General features: G+C 38.2%; 1 protein-coding gene across 3 annotated transcripts in view; it reads left to right on the top strand.

Annotated features, from left to right (window-relative positions):
- mcama (melanoma cell adhesion molecule a) overlaps nucleotides 1–21328 on the top strand; it is a 61725-nt gene that overhangs the window by 23166 nt on the left and 17231 nt on the right. For all 3 annotated transcript variants that reach the window (XM_007562992.2, XM_007562990.2, XM_007562991.2), the window contains exons 2-4: nucleotides 18213–18346; nucleotides 19400–19628; nucleotides 19742–19812. In XM_007562992.2, the coding sequence (XP_007563054.1) occupies nucleotides 18213–18346; nucleotides 19400–19628; nucleotides 19742–19812 (434 nt within the window). The remainder of the gene's footprint in view (nucleotides 1–18212; nucleotides 18347–19399; nucleotides 19629–19741; nucleotides 19813–21328) is intronic.

Raw genomic sequence — 21328 nt, 5'->3', positions numbered from 1 at the left:
GCTTTGTTGTTTTAGAATTTGCCTTTTTTTCAGTTTTGTTTTTTTAGTTTCAGCCATAATCTGCTAAAAGTCTTTCTCTGTCATAACTTTGTTCACAGGTTTTTACCTGGTCAAGTTCTCAGTTTATTTCTGAAATTAAGTTTTTATTCTTTATTTTATTACGTTTGAAGTTTATTCCTCTTTGATTTATTTCCACACTTAACATTTTTAAAGACAGAAGGTGAAAAAAATAAGAACTGCCAAGAGGAGTCGTGGTATTAGTGAATATTTTGACTTTTAGAAGCTTTTTCCCCTCAGGCTACAAAAAAAGTCACTGCATAACACATTTCCCACAATGCCTTGCTTGCTGGTCTTTCAGAGTCTACATCCTAGTTTTAATATGGTGGGATTCCTCAGAAATGTCTGAAGTCCCCCAGCCAATGTGGCGTTGAAAACTTTTTATAACCATTTCCACAAGTTCCCTTGCATTCAGGCGGAGGAAGTCACGCTGTTAAGAAGTGCTGACGGGGTTACGGTGGCTGAAGCAGCCTCATCTCCGCAAACTCAAAGAGTGACGAAAAATGAGCTGACACCTGAATCAACTTTAATGGACTTCATAACTTCTTAATTAAGTAAACTTATTTTTCCCCTTTTTTTAAGCTCTGACTCAGCCTTTTCTCACTTATCTAGCCTGCATGTTCTGTTGTTCAGCCTCTGGGGCTTTCATGTGCTGTCTGTGCTCCCAATCTGCCTCTAGCGTTTGCCTCAGGCATTTGATCCCTCTCATCGGAGGATGGGATCTGTCCTTTACATGCTAAGCACATTATTTTTGCTTTACTCACTTGAAAAGCTATATAATAAATAGTTAGAGATATTTATCACTGTTGCAGTGTTCTAAATAATGCAGATAAAACTTTAAATATTTAGGTTTATGTTTTGGAAAAAGATGTAAAAAAGGTGGCTTAGAGATGCAGCTCAGCAGGACATCAAGCTTCATTTGGCTATAAGTTAACTTGCTAAACTTCACAGACACAAAGATTCAACTCAAACTTAAAGGATACCACATCAGGACTCTTATAGACACTTTGCAGCATGACGTCAAGTGAGCAAGATCCTGGCCTGAGCTCCCTGCTAGAGGGCAAAAAACTGCCTTCGATGATGACCACCATTGGTTTTAGCTGGCAAGTTATCAACATAACACACTAAATCTTAAATCTATATATAAAGGAAAAAGGGATGCAGTGTTTGCTACTAATTGTCAATGCTACAACAACTAGATAACAAGGTCAGGAAAAAGTTTTAATTTATAGCGGAGACAGAAATAGGTCAGTTATGCTAGCTTGACTTTGACAACCTTTGCATGTAGATGTGCTGCAGAATTTGGTGTGTTTTGATTCAGTTACAAGAAAAATGGGACCCAAACCAACTCTAACAGAAGATCAGTTTGTTTAAATGAGCTAATAAGCTACTGCTGTGTTCAGATGATCCCTTATTAATAATTGCAAGATAAACATCAAGCCTGAAAACAAAACTGTAACGGTGTTGAATCCTGATACAATAGTGGAGCTGTTGTCAGTCAGTTGTTATGGTAATGGGTTTGTGTGCAACGTAGATGAGATGACACAGAGAGCAAGGAAAAAGAAGAATATAAGTGGTTTTGAGTTATTCTTCAGTGGTTTCTTCCCCCTTTGCTGTTTCCCCACTGCACTAAATGAATAATAGCTCCATCTCCAGGTTTCATTTTGCTAACAGATCTGTTCTACTGCGGCAGCACGGCTATGGATGGAAAGTTAAAGATAGCATGTGTGAAGTTTCCTAATTTCCTAGTATAAGCAATATCATGGAGCGTGTCTATAGAGCAATAAAGTATGGAATTTGATTAATGTATTTTTCAGGTTTTAGATATGGAAAATAGTTTTTATTTCCTGTCACCTTGTTCACATAATGAATTTGTTAAGATAAGTTGTTTGCACTTGTTGCTTTTTATGTTTTTGTATATGCAGATATGTTAGGCATGTTTTTTCTTCATCCACAACATTGGACATTGCAGTTATTCATCCATCTGTCTGTCCATCCATTTTGCTGGTTCATATTTAAAGGGATTTTTGACTGGTACACAGAAACAAGAGCACATTACTCAATTGTTTGCCTTATTACACTGAAAAAAGGGAAAGAGGTTTGTCAAACTTACTTTATTTAAGTTTGTGTAGCATGACAACTTAACAAACTTCATAAATTTACTTAGATAAACCTAATTTAATTACTTGTGACCAGTTAATGCACATATTTAAGGTGGGTCACCTGTTCTCTTTTTTCAGTGCACATAAGATCCAATGAAAGCTGATGGTTTTTTGTAACAGTTCTTTGGTCAGCAGAACACTGAATTGTTTTACAAAGTGTTTAAAAGCATTTCCCTATAGATGATTTAAATAACTTAAAGATTAAAACAAGTCATTTTATGTTTTTCACATTGTATAAAAGAAAATGTTTTAAACAACTCAAAGTTTCTTCAGTTAATTGTTTAAACCTTACTTAAATAACAGTTTTATTCCTTGGCTTTTAATCCGGCGTGATATTTACATTAATTGTTTGTGTTTACTGACTTAATTTTGTTTCTGTTCTACTTTTTGTTGGTTAACTTTGTGTTATTTACAGCAGAACATAAATAAAAATGGAATGACATTTATACATGGTGAACAAATTGACTGAATAATTGAAAAAAATAACTTTGAAATTTGAAAAATGAAATAAAGAGGTATTTGTGCATGTCTTCCCATGCTTGCCTGTGAAGAACACCTCACCCTGTGGGAGTGGAGATGTTCTCCAGACAGACTTCCTAAAAAAGTATCCAATCAAATTACTTCAATTCAGTTAGCACAAAACACAATGAGCGTTTCATTAGGGTAAAAAAGAACAGCTTTGATTTGATTAGATGTGTCTGACAGGAACCTGGGGAGCAAACATCAAAGATCTGTTTACTGGTTTTCAAAGAATCACAGCTAATAACACTCCATGCGTACCGCGCGGCGTCTCACCGCTAAGCTGTCGTGTCAGGGTGGTTAGCAGTCGCCCGGTAATTCCTCGGGTCGTCTTAGCTCACAGATCAAGGCCGCTGGTCTGTAACTTTGAACTTGACGTTTCAAAAGGGAGAGGATAAAGAGATGCTTAAATATCAAATCCTCCCCAACTCTCTCGCCCTTCATATTGGATGCTGTTAAAAGATCAACCGCTGAATCAAAGAGGAGTGTTCAGGGGGAAGGATTTCCCCCGTCTGTTTGTCAGTGGAAGTTAATTTATGTATGTTTCAGCTAAGAAATGGGTTATCCAACTTTCTTTTTTTGTTTTCCCATGATAATCAGTAGATGTTTACTGATAAAACCAGTGTTGTATCCTCAAGCTCCCCACTTAAGAAACCATGTGCACCAAGTTAAAGGATTTTTTTCTCTCAGACTCTTTAGCTTTTCCTATTTAACTGTTTTATTCAAAAGGGATTCAGCTAAATGTAAATGGTTTTATATTTGTATTTATTTTGCATTTATAAGCACTAATGTAAGATATCAGAGCAAAAGAGCTTAATCTCAGGCAGGACTGTTTAACTAATAGTCCTGCCTGACTAGTATTGCTTTTTTTGGAAGGACCTCATTACAACTTTATTTATTTGTCTTACTTTGTTTCATGTAACAACCAATCACAGTCTAAATCATAACTTTATGATTTATTTTATTAAGACTGAAGAAATAAATCATACCATATTCTACGTTCTAAGTAATTTGTAAAATAAGATAAGTAGATATGACTTCAAGGCTGCACAGTGGTGCAGTTGGTAGCACTGTTGCCTTGCAGCAAGAAGGTCCTGGGTTCAAATCTCTTCCTGTATGGAGTTTGCATGTTCTCCCTGTGCACACATGGGTTCTCTCTGGGTACTCTGGTTTCCTCATACAATCCAAAAACATTATTGTCAGATTGATTGATCTCCCTGAATTCTCCTTGGAATGTGTGTATGGTTGTCTGTCTCTGTGTTGCCCTGCAATGGACTGGGGACCTGTCCAGGGTGTCCCCAGCCTCTTGCTCTCTGACTGCCAGGACCCCTGGTGACCCCACTAGGGATAAGCATGTAGGATAATGAATGGCTATGATTTCTTTTCATATGTGGATTCACACTGCACCAGAGTTTACTTCAAACAAACCTATAGGCCGAAGTTTTTACACTTTGCTTCTTTTGGTCTACATCAGAGACTGATTACGCATTCACACCTCCCCTAACAAACCAGATTTTCTAGACAAAAGAACTGGACTTTGATTCAAGTGAACTAAACAGAGCTGGTGAGAATGCACTCTTTTTGACACTCACTGGAAATTAGTTAAAATGCAGATTTCTTATAAAGGAAACAGTCCTTCATTCTTAAGAAATTCTGCTACTTATGTGTTTAACTTTCATCTATTTGAGACTGAAAATGGAAAATTTATGGTCGAAAGACGTCTGATTGGTGCATTGTGTTGTAGTACCAATGGTTACCTGGACAGTAATCTTTGAGTGGAAAGTTTCCTTTGTTGAGCTGGGTGTTGAGAACTGAAAAAAAGAGAAATATTTTTGCCTTTGGGCATCCACCAGAGGAGGTTTAGAGGAAGTGCAAGATTTTTTTTTTTATAGCTGCACAGGTGTGTGTGAAAAGGAACATCAACAGAGATTTCCTTGTGTGTGGTCTTGTGATAACGTTTCACTAAATCCGTCTTCTCCCCCCCCCTCCCCACATCCCTGCACTCACACACATACCCACACTACCCACCCATGTTTGCCCTCTCTTCCCTACAAATCACCCTGACAAATGGGCTTCCCACAGGTGTTGCTAACTCCCCCTTCCCAACTGCCCCCATGCTCGGCTGCATGGGAACGGGGTCAGCTTTAGTATTATCCACAGCTGCTTGTGTCAACGTGAACCACACCTCCCCTGGCCCTGCGGGACATAGTGCCACTCGACGACTGGGAATCCAGTCATAACGACGACCCAGGCTCAAGGTTTTGGCATGCTGTGGCCCACTGAGTCAAACAAGTGGAGAATATTGTCTGCTGAGCCCTGAGAACTGGAGTCTCCCAGTCTGGAGATCAAGATAAAGTCTGGCCCAAACCACTCACCGCTCCCATATCAAACTATGCAACTGGTTATGAGTTCTGAACACAGATGTATCTTTGTTAGATGTTGAGTTGCCTGGTGTAGGAGTCTCAGTGAAGCTGAAAGAGTTGGTGGTTATCAGTTCCTGACAGTATTTTCATGTAATAATCAAGACAAGCCTGTTGTGAAAATAGAGTTTTAGCTCCGAGGAAGGTTAATGTCTAGCATTTGACTTTTACTGATTGCTTACATGTATACGCGTTCCAGGCTGTTGTGAAGCAGAGAAAGTAAAGTGGAAGGAAAATGAACGATTTTCAACATTTTCCTCAGATAAAAGGTTGAAAGGTGTTGTTGTTGTCCACCTGTGTTTGGCTCCCTGGACATTTTGCTGCAGTTACAGATGAGAGTCTTTTGAGGTATGTTTCTACCAGCTTTGTACGTTGTTTTTTTATTACTTTGTAAAATAGCTCATGCTCACTTAGTCAGATTGGATGTTATGTTGTTCTTCTGGTGGGTGAACCTTCACCCCAGTTTCTGACAGAGAGCTGAAACAATGACCCCAACTACACATGTTTCAACCTTTATTTATTAGATATTGTAACATATTAAAAACTTTTGCTAACTGAATCTGTGTATTTCCCACCAAAATACAGTTTATACCATTTTCCATTTAGCAGAGAGCTAACATATCAAAGTAATTGTCATTTTCATTTAGTCACAATATACTAGACTTTTTTTTTTACATACAATCTGGAACCCTTAAACATAAACCTAATGTTACAATAAATCTTACTATTGCTTATGGTTACATAAGCAATAACATAAAATATGGCAGAACCAACAGAAATTACAATAGACAATAGGACAATTAGCTTGTTAGCGATGACATGCTAACATAGTTATCTTAGTCTCAATACAAAGTCTACATAACACTGGTTAATGCAGTCACAAAAATGTATATAACAAAACCTTTATGGAAATAAAAATGTGCTTGGTGGACATTACATCGCTGTAATTATACAAAAATGCTTCGGGTCTTCATGTATCTGTGAGGACCGCTTTAGCAGGTCAAAAGATAGCTACCCAACAGACTCACAAGCAGCACTGCCACACTGTGGTGTAACTTGATATTACACCTCAATTTAACAGAACCTTAATAGAACTACGGTTTTTCATACTAAGGTTAAATAACTCACATTTGGGGTTGGTTTATTGCATTTTTTAAAACTATAAGTTAGTTTCTGCTTCACTTCTCTGTATTATTTTGTGTTGGTGTATCATGTTGGTTCTCTAGTTTTGCACAGCTTTGTAAATCCCCTCATGCTGCCTGCTGGTATCGACTGGCAGCTAAAACCCACATGTGCTTTGTTTGCTGCCCTTTCTTCACAAGTTTCCCTCCCCCACTCCTCCACTGTCTGCTGTGAACTCTTCCTAATCTGCAAGTGGTTGTACTTTGCTCTTTCACAGAACATTTATGAAATCATTCAGTCGGTTTACAGAATAACCAGAGGTAACATCACCTTCTGAAATTTTTGGTTGTTTTGTAAAATATCTTTTTTTGTATCTTATTGACTCTGGATTCTGTTTGATTCCACTGTGGCCCAGCAGCTACAGAGCTGTCATCTTATCTGTCTTTTATCTTTTGACCAACGATATCACTTTTAAACCAACCAAACATTGCCTTTGATTTATAAGGGAACCAAGCAGATCTTTGCCAATTACAAACTCAAACAGAAAAGTCTTAAAAGGGAACAAGGAGGTGACCTAATTATTTGTAGACAGCTGTGTTTTTGCTCCATGGTGGAACAGTGGTTAGCACTTCTGTACCACTGAAAGGAGTTCCCAGTTTCAAACCTCAGATACGGTGCATTCACACAATCTGTCAAACTTTAGTTTGTTTGCCTAGAAAGTCTGGTTTGTTTGGAGACTGTTCCAAAGCAGGAAGTGGACTATAGCGCAGAGCATTCTGGGTAAATACAACCAAAACAAATGTGCCAGTGTAGTTCTAGTGGGAGAAATGGCATGTGGTCTTTCACCAAAACAAAAGAGCAATCCTACAACCGCTAAAATCTTACATGTTATATTTTTGTTTACATTTGGTAAAGAGGGAAGTGGTGTTCAGTGTGTTCTTCAGAACTTTTCATGCCATTTCCTTCAGTGGTTCTTGGTGCAGTGCCCCTACAGACGAGGAAGGGAACAGGTTTCTTATAGGTTTTGGTTGGTTTGACAGTTCCCAACCCCACTAAGGGACAAGGGTGTAAAGAAAATGGATGGATGGTTTGACAGTGCAGTGTGAAAAAACAAAACCAACACAGCAACTAGAAATGGAACAAATGTGGTTTTGGTCCCCAGTTGAACCGAGTTTTTCTGTTTCTTACACTGTGTTTGAAATAGTCTGCCATTTTTGTTGAATTGTTCATCTTAGTTATGACCAGTCCAAGTATAAAAGTCACCACATTCACTGGAAAAAATGTGAATACTCCTGTAAGGTTAGCATTACCAGGTGACAGCTAGCCAGTTGTTTTGTTGATTTTACCAATGATTTGTTCTTTGGATAAAAAATTATTAGGCCATTTTAATACTTTGAGATCATGTTCTTGTTACACTCCAGCATCACCGATCAAGGATTGTGTCACACTGGATCTATGAGCAAATGTGAACAGTAAACGCTCTACTTTAACCCATTTTTGAACAAACATCCATACATGTTTGCTTGAAGTACGAGTGTATCCGTTTGGATCATAGCTTAATGGTGTGCTTGTGATTCCTAGTACTACATTTGATGTGTTCAAATGTCTTAGTTAACTTCAGCATTCTCAAATTTTACATTATACAATTGGTATTTCTGACCTACAGCAGATAATAGTCAAAATACAATGCCTGGCCACCAGAAGCCACCAGTTTCAGCTTCTCTCACACCGGAAAAAAACTGACTGGTAACCTCTGACCTCTGACTTTCCTCTTCAGTGGGAACCAGTACAGCCACCATTCATTAGCAGGTCAAACGACTGCAGCGGTCACAGATGTTTATCTGATACGGCTCTGGTTAGCAGTATAAATGACACGCTTGTGGACATGCTAATTTCTGTCTCTTTTGAACTTAAGGAATGCCAATGCAGCCACAGCCTCTGCAAGCTGGATCAAGAGATTTGAAGGTCCTTTTTTATCACTGACCATCAATGTTTCTGTTGTTTACTGTTTACACTTGTGTTTATTTACATGTTGAAGGAGAGTGGGGTTTAAGTTACCATTGGTATGTGACATTGTCTTCAGTGCCTTTGATGGACTGGGAACTTGTCCAAGGTGTATCATGGCACTTTTCCATTCACCTCTAGTGGGAACAGAAATGAACTGTTTCTTTTGTTTTGTAATAAAATAGAAAGGAAATACAATTGCATATTAGGCATAATGAGTTTTCAGTAGTAGTAGTACTACTACAGCAGACTGAATAGATGACTCTAGAAAAATAATTGCAGATTGGTGTAACTTGAGGTACACCAATCAGACTTTTGTGATCTGATTTTATAAAACGTTGACAAACACCACTTTTAGGTAGCTCATTTTTAGAGCTGAAGAATGCTTTAAGGCACTGAAATGAAAATAAAGAAATAATAAAAGTGGGCAAATAGTAAATAATGAGAAACTAACACTCATAAAATTGTAAATGTATATATATGTAATAATTGAATTCAATTAAAAATACTTTATTGATTCCAAAGAGAAATTAAATGCTGTTGCAACTCATATTAATTCAAAATTCTTCAAAGAGTTATTGTAGATGGTGATGGTTGTGGGCATGAAGGTTTTACTGTAGCAGTCTGCATTACAGCAAATTTGAAGAAGCCTCTGACTGAAGAGACTCTGTTTTTCTAATATTCATGAATGGGGATGGGTGGGTCTTTGTTTTTATTGGACACATTAGCAGATAGCTTTTAGAAACAGTGAGTGATAGACTGCTGCAGTGAACAGCGTGAACGGATCAAGTTCTGTGTGATGCAGATTGGTGTGTTCTGTACAAATGAACTATGTAATCCGGTGAACATATCTTGTGAATGAATGTACTAATACTAGATATTCAGCACACTCAAATGAACTATGTGCTACAGGATGAGGTCCACCGGAGTCCCAAAGTCTTAGAAATGCTGTTGTGATGACTTCCTGAAAGCAGAGCGTCAGAAAAAGGAGGAACTGCTTAAAGAGACAGAGGCCTAATTTCTTTCATATATGCAGCATATTTTTGACAACTGGAGGTAACAGAGTTACTTTTGGACTATAAAATGACTGCATATGTGTGGAAAACACATAAAACTGTCACATAGTCTAAGTGATTTCTTTAGTCTATTGATCTGTCAGTAATCAGGCCTGAAAAATCTGGTAAATCAGTGATAACTTTGATTTTAATGTCTTTATGTGACCCATTTTTGTGTCACTTTCCTCATTGTTGGAATCTCAGTTGTTCAGCTGTGAGTTTCTGGTAGAAGGATGCAGATTTTTCTGGTGTCTCTGTGGAAAACCAGCCTGGTTATTCAGCAGGTTCAAAGATTTTCAGCGGGAATGAGAGAGTTCTGTCCAAACAGTATTGTTTTTCTCTCTCTGTGTGTGTGTGTGTGTGTGTGTGTGCGCGTGTGTGTGTGTGTGTTGGGGGGGTTGTAGGTAGGACAGACCTGGGCACATGCAGTAAGTAGCCTTTCCTCCTCATTAACCCAGCAGTGCACCTGTGATCACTCTGATATTCTCTTTGAGAGCATTAGGGTTCCCAGCGGGGGATTTGCTGATGGGGGTGTTTGGGGTTTTGATCCTGGTGAGTTGGGTGTGGCACGCTCGCCCGACAGCTCGCCTCATGTCTGCTTGATGGGATAAAAGAAGAAGGAACGCACTAATAAGCCTTTGTTGCAGGGCAGGCCATGCTTGAATACAAATACACTCAGAACTTTGCAAACGGTTCAAATGAAGTAATAAATAAAGTTCTTATAGACGCCTTCAGAGAAATAGACGTGCAAATTGTAATCACTATTAAAGCTAATTGTATAACTAAATGCAAAAGCCTCCCAGACTCAGCAAGAACATTGTGAAACAGATAATCCTCTGAATATATTCATTTTGTTGATTGATAATGTGGCTCTGTATGTAAATGAGCAGAATTAATCAGCCTTCCTTTGTTTTCTTTATTCTGTTGCAAGTCGTTTCTCTGCAGCATAACTGCACTGCAGGATGACCTCCAACAGTTTAATTATCTGAAAGTCTCTGTGAACCGTTGATACTCATGAAGAAGAAGTTGAAACCAGGAGTTGATTTAGCTAGCTCCAGGTTTGTAGTTTTTCCAGCATGTTCAGCACGGTGATGATGACCACAGCGGCTGGAATAAGACGGCCTTTGTTGGACCGCAGCATCTAGTCGGTTTCTGTCGTCAGAGGTCTAATTGGAAAAAGGTCTTCTATTTATAGTGTTAGGTTGACGGCCAGCATCTCATACCTCTCACCTAAATGTCTTCGCTTTCACACTTTTTAATAAAGATAAAAGAGGAACCACTGCCATTTACACACTCAAAATGTCAGTTTTGTAAACTTTTTCCAAACTGGATTCCCATGGTGAAAGTTAAGTTTACTCTCTGAGGGTTGATCAGTCACACAAGGCTGCAGAAAACTTTATCACTAACTTTAATGAATGTTTAGTTTGAAAACTTCCCTGCAGTTCAAAGTTCAGCCATGACAACAAGGCATCTGCTATTCCTGTGATCTGTTCCTTCAAACTGTCATTTTTTAAAACTTTTTCGATGGGTTTAAGTAGCAATTCAGAAGTTCAGGAGAATTGGCTCAGCTGTGTTATAAACAAAAAGAAAAAGCACATCAACAGATGATGCACTGTAACCAGAGTCTTAAAAACCAACTTTAATGTTGAAAATGCTGAAGGTTGGCTCTGATTTAACTCAAGATTTTTACGTTCCCAACGGTGCACACTTGTAAAAAGACCAGAAATACAGCTTAGTTTGGAAATGTAGACCATTGGCACTAACATTAGCTTTAGTATGTCAGCATTGAGATGCTATTTTAGTCCTGAATAACTTCACTGATAGGCTAAATCGTTTTAGCACAGCTTGAATACAACCATAGCACTTTCTAGATCAGATTGTTTTTGAAGAAATAACTAGTCCTCAGTTGACCAAGAGAAGTGGTTTTGTCGTCCATTGCTGTTAGTGGATGTTGCTTGTGCGTCAGATTTACAGGAGTACCAGAAACACATTCCGTCTGGAACCTTTGTATGTAAAAAAGAAATGCAATTAACTTCGCTAAAATGTTTAACACGTTAAAATCAATCTAATAATTAGACAAAATTAAAAGTCCCAACCAAAAAATTATACATAAGCACAAATAAAACTAATTGACTTGCAAACTAATTGGTTTGCAAGTCAATTAGTGTTTACATTTAAACACTAATTTTTACAATAACCAAAAAGGGGACTTGCTGTGCCTCAAGGCAAGCCTCTCTGCTTATCTCCTGCTCGCGTATTTTACTCCACCACAAGTAAAATACTTGGTGCTGGAGTCAAGATTTATTTTTTGGTTTTGTTTTATTAAAAATGCTCCCTGCGCGTAAACAAGATGAACTGCATAATTCTCCTTCTTTTATCTAAGCATACCAATCCATTTGGTGAACAAAAATCCCATTACATGTCCCTGAGCTAATGTTTCATTTTTAAAATGGAAGTCAAATAAAATTATACTGAGTGTTTTCCTCTTAAACCGAAGCATTGCTACCGGTATTCCTGAGCTACTGACCTAAATGTGTTCTTCTTCCCAGGCCAGTTTGAGTTAATGTTGCTGTAACTCGAGTAAAAGATGATGCATGCAGTTGTTAGGGTTGTTGGAGAACAAATACGTCATTTCATTAATGTTTACATTTCCAGCACTTCCCTGTAATGCACAGCTCAATCACTCCATCACTAGCTTTCACGGAGCTTTGTTATCTTCAAGCTCCATTTAACTGTTTGGTTTCTTTTATTTTTTTTCTTTTTCTTTTTTTTTTTACACTGATAGCTAAAGGAACTCCCCCATGAAGCAGTGTTTAGCCCATTGACCTTTAATTATCCATCCTGTAGCTGCAGAGCAACCTGCATGCCAGAGCCCAGCAGCTCTGCAGGGGGCCTTACTGGTGGGTCGTAGACGCAGAGGAACACGCCACACTCACTGCTGAACATCAGATACAAGCATAAATAAAACATTCGTGTTGCTCCTTTAATGAAGTCTCACCCACCGGGTGTAGTGATGAAATATTTACGCAGCTGTAGAAGAAGTTGCGAAGCAGAGGGAATGATTAGCGATTCTTTCAAAGTCAGAGATTGCAGCTTTTTTTTCAGATTTTAAAATGACGTGAAGCATCTGAGAAAAATTTCCAAATTTAAAAAAAAATATTGCTTGAGTTCAGAATGAAAATACGAAGATGCCCCAAATCCCTTAAAATTACATGACTATTTCAATTTCATTGATATCTTAATATAAAAATACTGTTTTATATAACTTAGCAAATCAACAACAATCATATTTACTTAAAATAAAAAAAATAACATCATCATTTATTCATATAAAAATATCAGGCATTATTCTCTTCTGCACTTAATAAAAAATGGACTTAAGCTAAAAAATATAGGACATAGACTCAATAGTCTTTAAATAAAGGTTCCCATTGTGCAGAATTTGACCCATTTTGTTCTGCATTTTATGGGGCAAAACATGCAAAAATAAGCAGGTGAATAGGTGGGGACAGGGGGGTGATACAGACCTTAAGCTTTATCACAATATTTTGTGGAATGTTTGTTATAACAGTAAAGATTATGGTAATAAAACAAACTATTTATTACTTATGTTTAGGTGACTGTATGGCTGTGACAGCATGGCACAGCACTCACATCGCCACAAACACACATTCTTGGAAAAACATTCCTATTTGAAACAGACAGGTTGATTTACATCACTAGACTGTAAACAGTAACTGCATTTAAGTCAATAATCCCTTAATATTGATGGAATAGTATTAGTTTCACTGGATGATTATTTATCTTATAACATGGTAAAAATGTCTTGGTATAAGTGAAATAATCTGCCAATATTATCAATATTAAAGAATTACTTGCTTAAAGCAATCTCCTAGATAGTTTTTCTTACTTATAGTGTACTAAGATGTTTGAACAAGAAACTAGACAAAATCCTTAGTAAGATTTAGTTTTTTTGCAGTGTACTACTGCAGTTCTGTTTGCAGACTCCATGTTTTGTCCATCAAAGTATCCCAGCCTTGTTCTCTCTGTGGGCGTCTTGAGCTGAGAGTTTTCACCTCCTCATTGACCTTGGAGGACCGATAAAGGCTCTGTCCTGGATCCCTGACATGCTCGGCTGCATTGAAAAAAAAAGAGGCCTCAGATACATAAAGAGGTGTCTTTGAGGAGATTTGCAGTACTTCCTTATCTCTCTCTGTGTGTGAAAGAAAAGAGCTCCAGCCCCCTCACTGTCAGACACATCAGGAACAGGCTGCAAGGAGATTTGTGCCAGATGCTGCTTCTGAAAGCACATCAGGTGGACAAGGAGCTCTCATCCCCATAGTGTGTGTTTTCTGTGTGGTGGCGTGTATGTGTGGCCTTTGATGTCAGCCAGTAGTGGGAGTCCCCCAGGTGTTCGGCAGCACATCAGGGCAGCATATTGAGAAACACTCCTGCATGTTATCCACTCTTACATGTCGGCTTTTTACACCCTCCTCTCTCTGAGGGACTCTTAGTGTCGGTGTAAAACTTTCTGATTGGGTCTGCAGGAACTAGAAGTTTTTAAATGCTGATCTGTTCACATATTTCCTCTTGTAGGCCTTTAAATGCTGATTTTCTCTCAAAATACATGCAAAGAAATTTTTACTTTAAAGAAACTTGCAAAAGTATTCATAGCTCCTAAACCTTTAGTAATTTTTTGCACCGATTGCATTTTTATGGCCGATCACTGATCTTTGAAAGGCCTGACTTTCGATTTTTAGCGGGATTTTTAAAAAATGTTTTTTTTTTTTTTTTTGGTGAAGTGACTATTATTTACCATATATGTGCAGACAGGACCTTTTGGGCTGGTCAGTCTGTCAGCCCTCTCTCACGGCAGAGAAAGGGGGCAATGGCTGATTTTTAGACCTTTGTAGAGGAACACAAGATCGGTTTCACACTTGTTTCCAAATATTAAAAATGTTTTTCAGGTTCTTATTGTTGTAAAATGTATAAAATTCATATTCTACTTACATAAAATACAATTAAAATAATAAAAGTCTCAGATTGCAACATGACAAAATGTGGAAAGGTTAAAAGGCAATGAATAAATGTAAGGTATTTTATAAAATCATGTTTTCCCTTTATTTAAAACCGTTTGTTCTGTGACTTTGTAACACAGTCCACACCTTTTTAATTTCTTCTCAAATCTCCAACAATTACCCTGATCCGTACAGTGAAAATGAGGGATTTAACAGCATTTCCAAGATGACATTTTTATGTTCTTAGAAGGATTCAGTCTAATTTCATGCCTCATGGAGCTTGTGAGAGATTAGTGTGAGTAAATGAGGCCGGTTTGTTGTGTCAGAGGTGATTTGGACTCTTATCAGAGGCTGAGCTGCAGATCTGCTGCAGACCTAAGCTGACAGCCTTAATGGAATGGGAAAATCCAGTAATAGTGACCACTTTAGTTAGCATCTGAGGGTATTGTCTGCCTGTTTGGTGCATAATGAGTAACTGTATGCAAAGGCTGTCCTGGAAGTGCCCCCCTCATTTGGTTCTTTATTGTCAGATTAGTGGTGTGAGGGCATTGTGTGAGTCTGTCTCTTAAATGGAACAACTGAAAGGTTATTATCTGCCTTTATTCTGCTTTCTTTGTGAAGGCCTTGAAGTGTCAGAATTGATTGCAGAGATGAAAATTGTCCCAGTGTTTGTCTGGGTCAAGATGCAAATGGTTTCTTTTGCTCCAGAAAGTTAGGTGTTGTAAATAAGGTGCTGAAGTGCTGTGAAGTTCATTAATAAAAATGTTAAAAATTCTTTACTGAAGAGTCAATTTGCAACGCAGTATTCATGGATTTTTCTGTGGAACGTGAATCCAAATTATCTACTGAAAATGTGCCTTTTCACGGATTTTCCAAGCACTTATCTAGTTTGTTTATATTTAAAAAGTTAGCTATCGAACTAAACCAAAAGTTAGCTGCGCTGTTAGCGCATTAGCAGCTGTGTGCTCACCACTGTCTAACATATTCTATTTAAAAAACAGTTTGGGAAGCTGAAATACTTAGCAGCAATGCTACTTGACACACTGTTGGCTGGCATTTGCAAAGCAGCAAATCCAGGAGGGTATTTATTTTTAGTGGTGCCAGTGTAAATATCACCAGGATTGGTATGGAGCATAAACCTCTTGTGTGGTGAAGGGAAAAAAAATCAATTTCACAGCAGTTTGATCAGCTAACAAATAGATTTGTAAACAGAAAAACAAATTGTAATCTCAATATGTTTTACTTTTACAAACCCACAATTGAATTCTAGTTAGGTCTAGTCCCCCCTCCTCCCATTATTTCATTATTTACTGTTTTTATGTGTGTTCTCAGTTTCAGCCTTTGTTATTTTGTTAGTTTTTGTTAACTGTAATAGTTTCAGGTTCTGTCATCAAATACAGAAAATAAAATGGAGTCCTGTTCTTTATCCCTGAATGAATTATCTCTGTATCACGCAGACACAGACAGCAGACAGACTCAAATGTATTCACCAGCACCCCGACAGGCAGCAGTTTTGGTTGTCAGGGTCTGCAGATCATGGGTCATGTGTGTTGGTGCTGCATTAAGTCACAACAGGAACAGATAAGAGCGGCCCCAGGTTGGCTTTGGGAGCCAAATCCGCAGCAGCCCCCCAGTGCTAATCGGATTAGCTGAAAAGTTAGCAGTATGGCCCCAAGGAGACACAACGTTTTTTACACTGACTTCTGCGACATTGTGTCTTCCTCAGCCTCCATAATCTCCTTCTTGTCTCAAAGCCCTTTCAGATCATCTGTATCGCAGTCGACAACAACAAACTGGAGGCGAGGTGAACTGGTTTTAACCTCTGCTGGGTGGGGGTTGGAGGTCTTTTCCACCCAGGTGGGGGAACAATGGCGTGCCAGTTTCCTTAAAGAAATGGTTGGGTGAGCACCGCCAGAGGCAGGCGGGACAGAAATGAAAAAAAATGAGTTGGGAAATTATTGGTGGTGACGAAAAAGAGGAGGAGAGGGAGGAAAAGGGTCGGGGGTGGTGGAGGCTGAATGGAGGCAGCAGGGTGGCAACTGAACTCCTAAAGCGCCTTCATGCATGGTCTGCTTCAGCCAACGCTGGAAACATGTAGCAGCACCCTGAACTTTAGATCCGCCTGACTGTTCCTACTTTACCATTTAAAGATGTTTGTTAAAAACAAAACGTTACAGTTCCTGCTCCTGGGTGAAAATGAAATGTCTGCTTTTGATTTTCACAGTTGTTGTCTGTATGATGTGTTTATAATATTTTTATATTTTCATGATGTGACGTGCTTTGAGCTGCATTGTTGCTGAAATGTGCTACGCAAATAAATTTGATTGATTGATTGACCTACATTCATATGATTCATATTCATATGACATCTTAGTATGGTCATTGGAGATAAGGAAGAAAAAAGAAGTAAGAACTCTGTATTTTTTAAATGAATTTCCTAGAAAGAACTTGGAGATTTCTGAGTTTGAGAAGTCGAAAATGTGCTGGAAAAACACCACATTTTGACATTAATTTCAGAAATTTTCTAGCAAATACTTGGAATTTTTTTAGTTTAAAATATTTCAAATCTTCAACTTTCCAAACTCAGACAATTTCCAAGAAAACTTCAAATATTTTTTCTGGCAAATGTTCAGCTCAAAAAAAGAATAAAGAGGCCCACATTTTGATGCCACCACCACCATGCTTGACAGCTAGTTTGCCTTTTAGGTTTTTAAACTTCACCAAACATGTTTTATGTCTTTGTGGCTAAACAGTCAACCTTTTTCTCCTTGGTTGTTAAATTATGCACCTTTTGTCTCTTCCACTAAACTTTTCATTACTCTGCTTGGATGTAGCAATGAACTGCCAGCTTCTTTATCAAGGTATCAGTGTCTAATGTTGGTCTAATACATTATTAATTATTCTTATGTAGCATTCTTTTTTGTGATAAAGTGAATTTTGGGTTTTTATTTACTGTAAGCCATAATCTTCAAAATTGAGAAATAAATGTAGAAGGAATATAAAAATATAGGAGTTTTACTTTAATTGAATCATAGAATCTAACTTTCTGTGATATTAACTTATTGAGATGCACTCCCATATATTTAAGCCTATTTTTATCATTTTTACTGTGTGTATTGGTGAAAATCCATAAGAAGTTCAAACTTCAGCATTTAATCCCTTTTGTCTTTAAACACCATATATAGTTCAAATAAATAAATAAAAGGCCCAAATTAATGATAGTAATGTCTATGAGGACTGAGCGTGAGAACAAAGTCCCACTTGCTAATGAGTTGAGGAAATTAAGTTACACTACACTGAACATAACAAAGCACTTAGCAGTAGTGTGAGAACATGGGAGAAAAAATGGGGTATTCTTTTAAGATCCCCCAAAAGGAGATTAAAGAGAAAAAAATGACTTTCTTTTGGTGTCATCCTTTTTTTATTATTATTTGTCACTGCATGAATGGACCAATAGAACAGCTGCCAAGTTCAACATGGCTGAAAAAGCTCTTGGCACTCTGAATCAACAGCCCAGCGTCGAACTGGCCAGCCTTCCTTCAACTGCATTCCCAAAATGATGCCAAGGGAACCGATTTTTCTGGCCAAGATGTGGTTTTGTGGCTGCAGTCAGTCAGGCAGAAGGAAGATGAAAACGATGCCATGTAGAAAAGAAGCCTTTTTTTCTTCTTTCTTTGTGCCACCGTGTCTCCAGATCGGCTTGGGAGGACAGTGATCTGCCAAGCCCACTGCACTGAGAATAAAGCTAAAGGTCAAAATTAGTTAGAAAGAACACAGTTGCTGTGAAATGGAGGCTTGATTTATTGTATTGTGGGTTTTCCACTTGATTTATGTGCATTTAAATGTGTGTTTCAGTGTGGGGCAAAGTGGAATTGACTATGAATGACAACCTGGAGGTGTACCTCGGTGACCCAGCTGAGATCCCCTGCCATTACAGCTTCACTGGTGTGAACGAAGAGCCCAGCTTCGTCATAATCCAGTGGTTTGTGGTGAGTAAACTGACAGTGTCCGTCTGGAACTAGCTGTTCCAGAAACAGTCATGGTTTCTGCTTCACTTGTAGCATAAAGCTTTAGATTGCTGTAATGTTCCATGGAGAATTGCGAGTTGATGCCTAGAATTTTCACATTTATCTGATTAATCACAACACAGTGGTGGGCAACAATAATTAAAAAGTTAGTTGCTCTGACACTAAAATACTAATATAAACATTAGTTCCACTTTTTCTAAAGGGTATCACCAACACAATATTTAGCGGAAGGTAATGCTAAAGCGTTAGCTTCTATTCAAACTATATCTGCCCTTAAAAGGCTACAATCCTTGAACACCACTTAAAATTTTGACATTATGTACATGTTCTATAATTCCCTTAGATATTATATTTGTGTATATCTTGTTCTCTACTGTCTGTTTGTCCCACTATTTTGCTTGAAATGAAGATATTAGGGAAACAAAAGAGACAATTTAAGGAGAGGAAATGCTGTGTATCAGTATTCACCCTCTTTAAAATAAGAGCATGAATATAAGCTTCTAACTGCTTTAAGAGCGCTTATCAGTCGATAGCCAAAACTTTAACACAGTTCTTCAACTTAATTCAACTGAAAACCAAATAAGCTTCTTTAAGTTCACAAAGAAATCTCGAGTTTAAGTTTTAAGTTCACAAATAAACGCTTTCGAATTTATCCAGGAAAATCAACTCAGGGGAAGCTAGGTACGCTAATGTTAACAAAGTTAAAGTTAGTAAAAATGCTACACATAAGGTTAGCTGTGCTATTAGTGCATTAGCAGCATTCTTAGTGTAGATCGTGACTAGTTTTGATAACCTAGATTGATTGCTATGTTCATTGACAAATTAGAAAAGTAAACTCTTCAGTGGTTCATTTCCTGCTTATCCAACTTTAAATTATATGTGACGACTTGTAATACTAGTCCCTTTTAGAAAACACTTCAAGATGAGTTTAAGGCTTCTTTCTGCCATCTCTTTGTTTTGTGAATGGAACGCCTCTGGAAGGCCCTTGACTGTTCCTACCTGGTTTCTCTTCAGAGATCTGCAGGAAACGGCTCACGGATGCGGATCTTCTACAGTGACATCAACCAGCAGATAGTCGACAACAACACAGACTACAGCGGCCGCATCGAGGTGACCTCAGACCAGAGAGGAAACACACTCCTGATCCACAACGTCCAGCTCTCTGACGAGAAGGAGTTCTTCTGCCAGGTCAACGGGCAGGAGGCTGGCAATGCCGAACGCAAGACTCACCTCAGGGTTTTTGGTAAGACAGCACACAAAAACGACAAAGTATAACCTAATAGAAGATGTAAACACCTTAAACATCTTCAGTTGCAAATGTATCTGTTATAATTTACCAAATATCTCGTTTTTCAGCTCCTCCAGAGGCTCCAGAAATTGAAGGCGTCCCTAATGGGATTTCTGTGACCAACACGATGCCATCTAAGGTGGGTCAACTCAGTCTGAAGGTCAACAAATGCAATAAAATCCTAAAAAAAATCTGGATAATTGAAACCAGGGGTGAAAGTAGGTGGGTACGGTCGGGTACTGCGTACCCCTAAAAGATTTAGCGGGGGTACGCAGTACCTGCAAGAGAGGGGAGTGGCTGTCTGCTGTAAAAAAATCAATGGGTTCACTGTGCAACCGTGAGAGCACATCAGCCGTGACTGATTAGTTTTTCAAGAACAATCTAAAACACGACTTAATCAGTTAATAAATAGCTTTTTCCCCATTTCATGTTGTTTCTGAACTGTTCGTGCTTTGCTAGAGCAGCGGTGCAATAATACTTGGATCGCGGAAGGTTTTGAGTCGATCTCGGCATTAGGTGACAAACTGAATGCCGCCAGGATGCTGAGACCAGCACATTCTCTGACTCATCAAAACGTTCGTAACTTTAGTAAAGAACAACAGCAAAAAAAATAAAACATCAACTAAACGTGTTCAAATTAATGACCCAACAACAATAATAATCTCAGTAATTATTGTTTCAACAAGGTGTTACGCAATTCTGTGCGTTTCGGTTCCATTACCAAAATAACTAGCAGAGCAGGAGTTTAAAATTAACTAATCAACCACCGCTGTGTTCAGGGGAGCGCTTATTAATAATTGCAAAATAAATATAAATCCTGAAAACCTAGTATTGTAACGGGCTGAATGTTATGTTTTTAACGTAATCTCTGCTCGGCTCGAGGAGCTCGGCTCATGGCAGTTGCCATGGCAACAGGTGTGCTTAAATGACAAAGAGACGGAGAGTAAAAAGGAAGGAGTTGTTTACCTGTTTGGGGTATTTTACCTTTGTTTTTTTAAAGGTTTTGTTGGCTCTAGTGGCCTTTATTTGAAGGTAGTTTGACAGGAAGGAGGGTAATGAGAGAGGGGGAAATGTCAGCAGGCCGGGAATTGAGCCTGCGACCACTGCCACGAGGACCAAGGCCTCAGTGTGTGGGCTGTGCTTTGCCTCTGTGTCACCACAGCACCCCATTTTCCTTTTGTTTATCTTTGCTGTGGCTCATCACAGCCGCTGTAGTTTCTGAACGTTCAATAAACATCAAACTTGGACTAATTATCTCGTTCGTCTGTGACTGTATGTCATTCACAACAAACACGGTAAATATGTTTCATTAAGTATTTAACAAACAAATGGCTTCTACCGCAATAATTATGTGAAATTAAATTAATTGTCTAGTATTAAAAAAAATAGTTTGGTGCTCTCTGGCATCTTGCTTTGAGCTCATAGTTTGAGAAGTTTTCCTCTATCAAACTATTTTATTTTTTTTTTTTTTGCCTCTTATTTAGTGGAAATATTGATGTTGATGAGACTTAATGATAACCTTTTTCAACGTTTATAGCTAAACTGTTGAAAATGAGGCTCTAACATTCACAAATGGACTTTATATTCAGATATTTTTGTGGGGATATTATTATTATTATTATTATTATTATTATTATTATTATTATTATTATTAT

Source organism: Poecilia formosa, unplaced genomic scaffold (assembly GCF_000485575.1).
Source record: "Poecilia formosa unplaced genomic scaffold, Poecilia_formosa-5.1.2 Scaffold143, whole genome shotgun sequence".
NCBI classification, from domain to species: domain Eukaryota; kingdom Metazoa; phylum Chordata; class Actinopteri; order Cyprinodontiformes; family Poeciliidae; genus Poecilia; species Poecilia formosa.
Note: the sequence above shows the minus strand (reverse complement) of the source record. Positions and strands in the feature narration are given on the sequence as shown.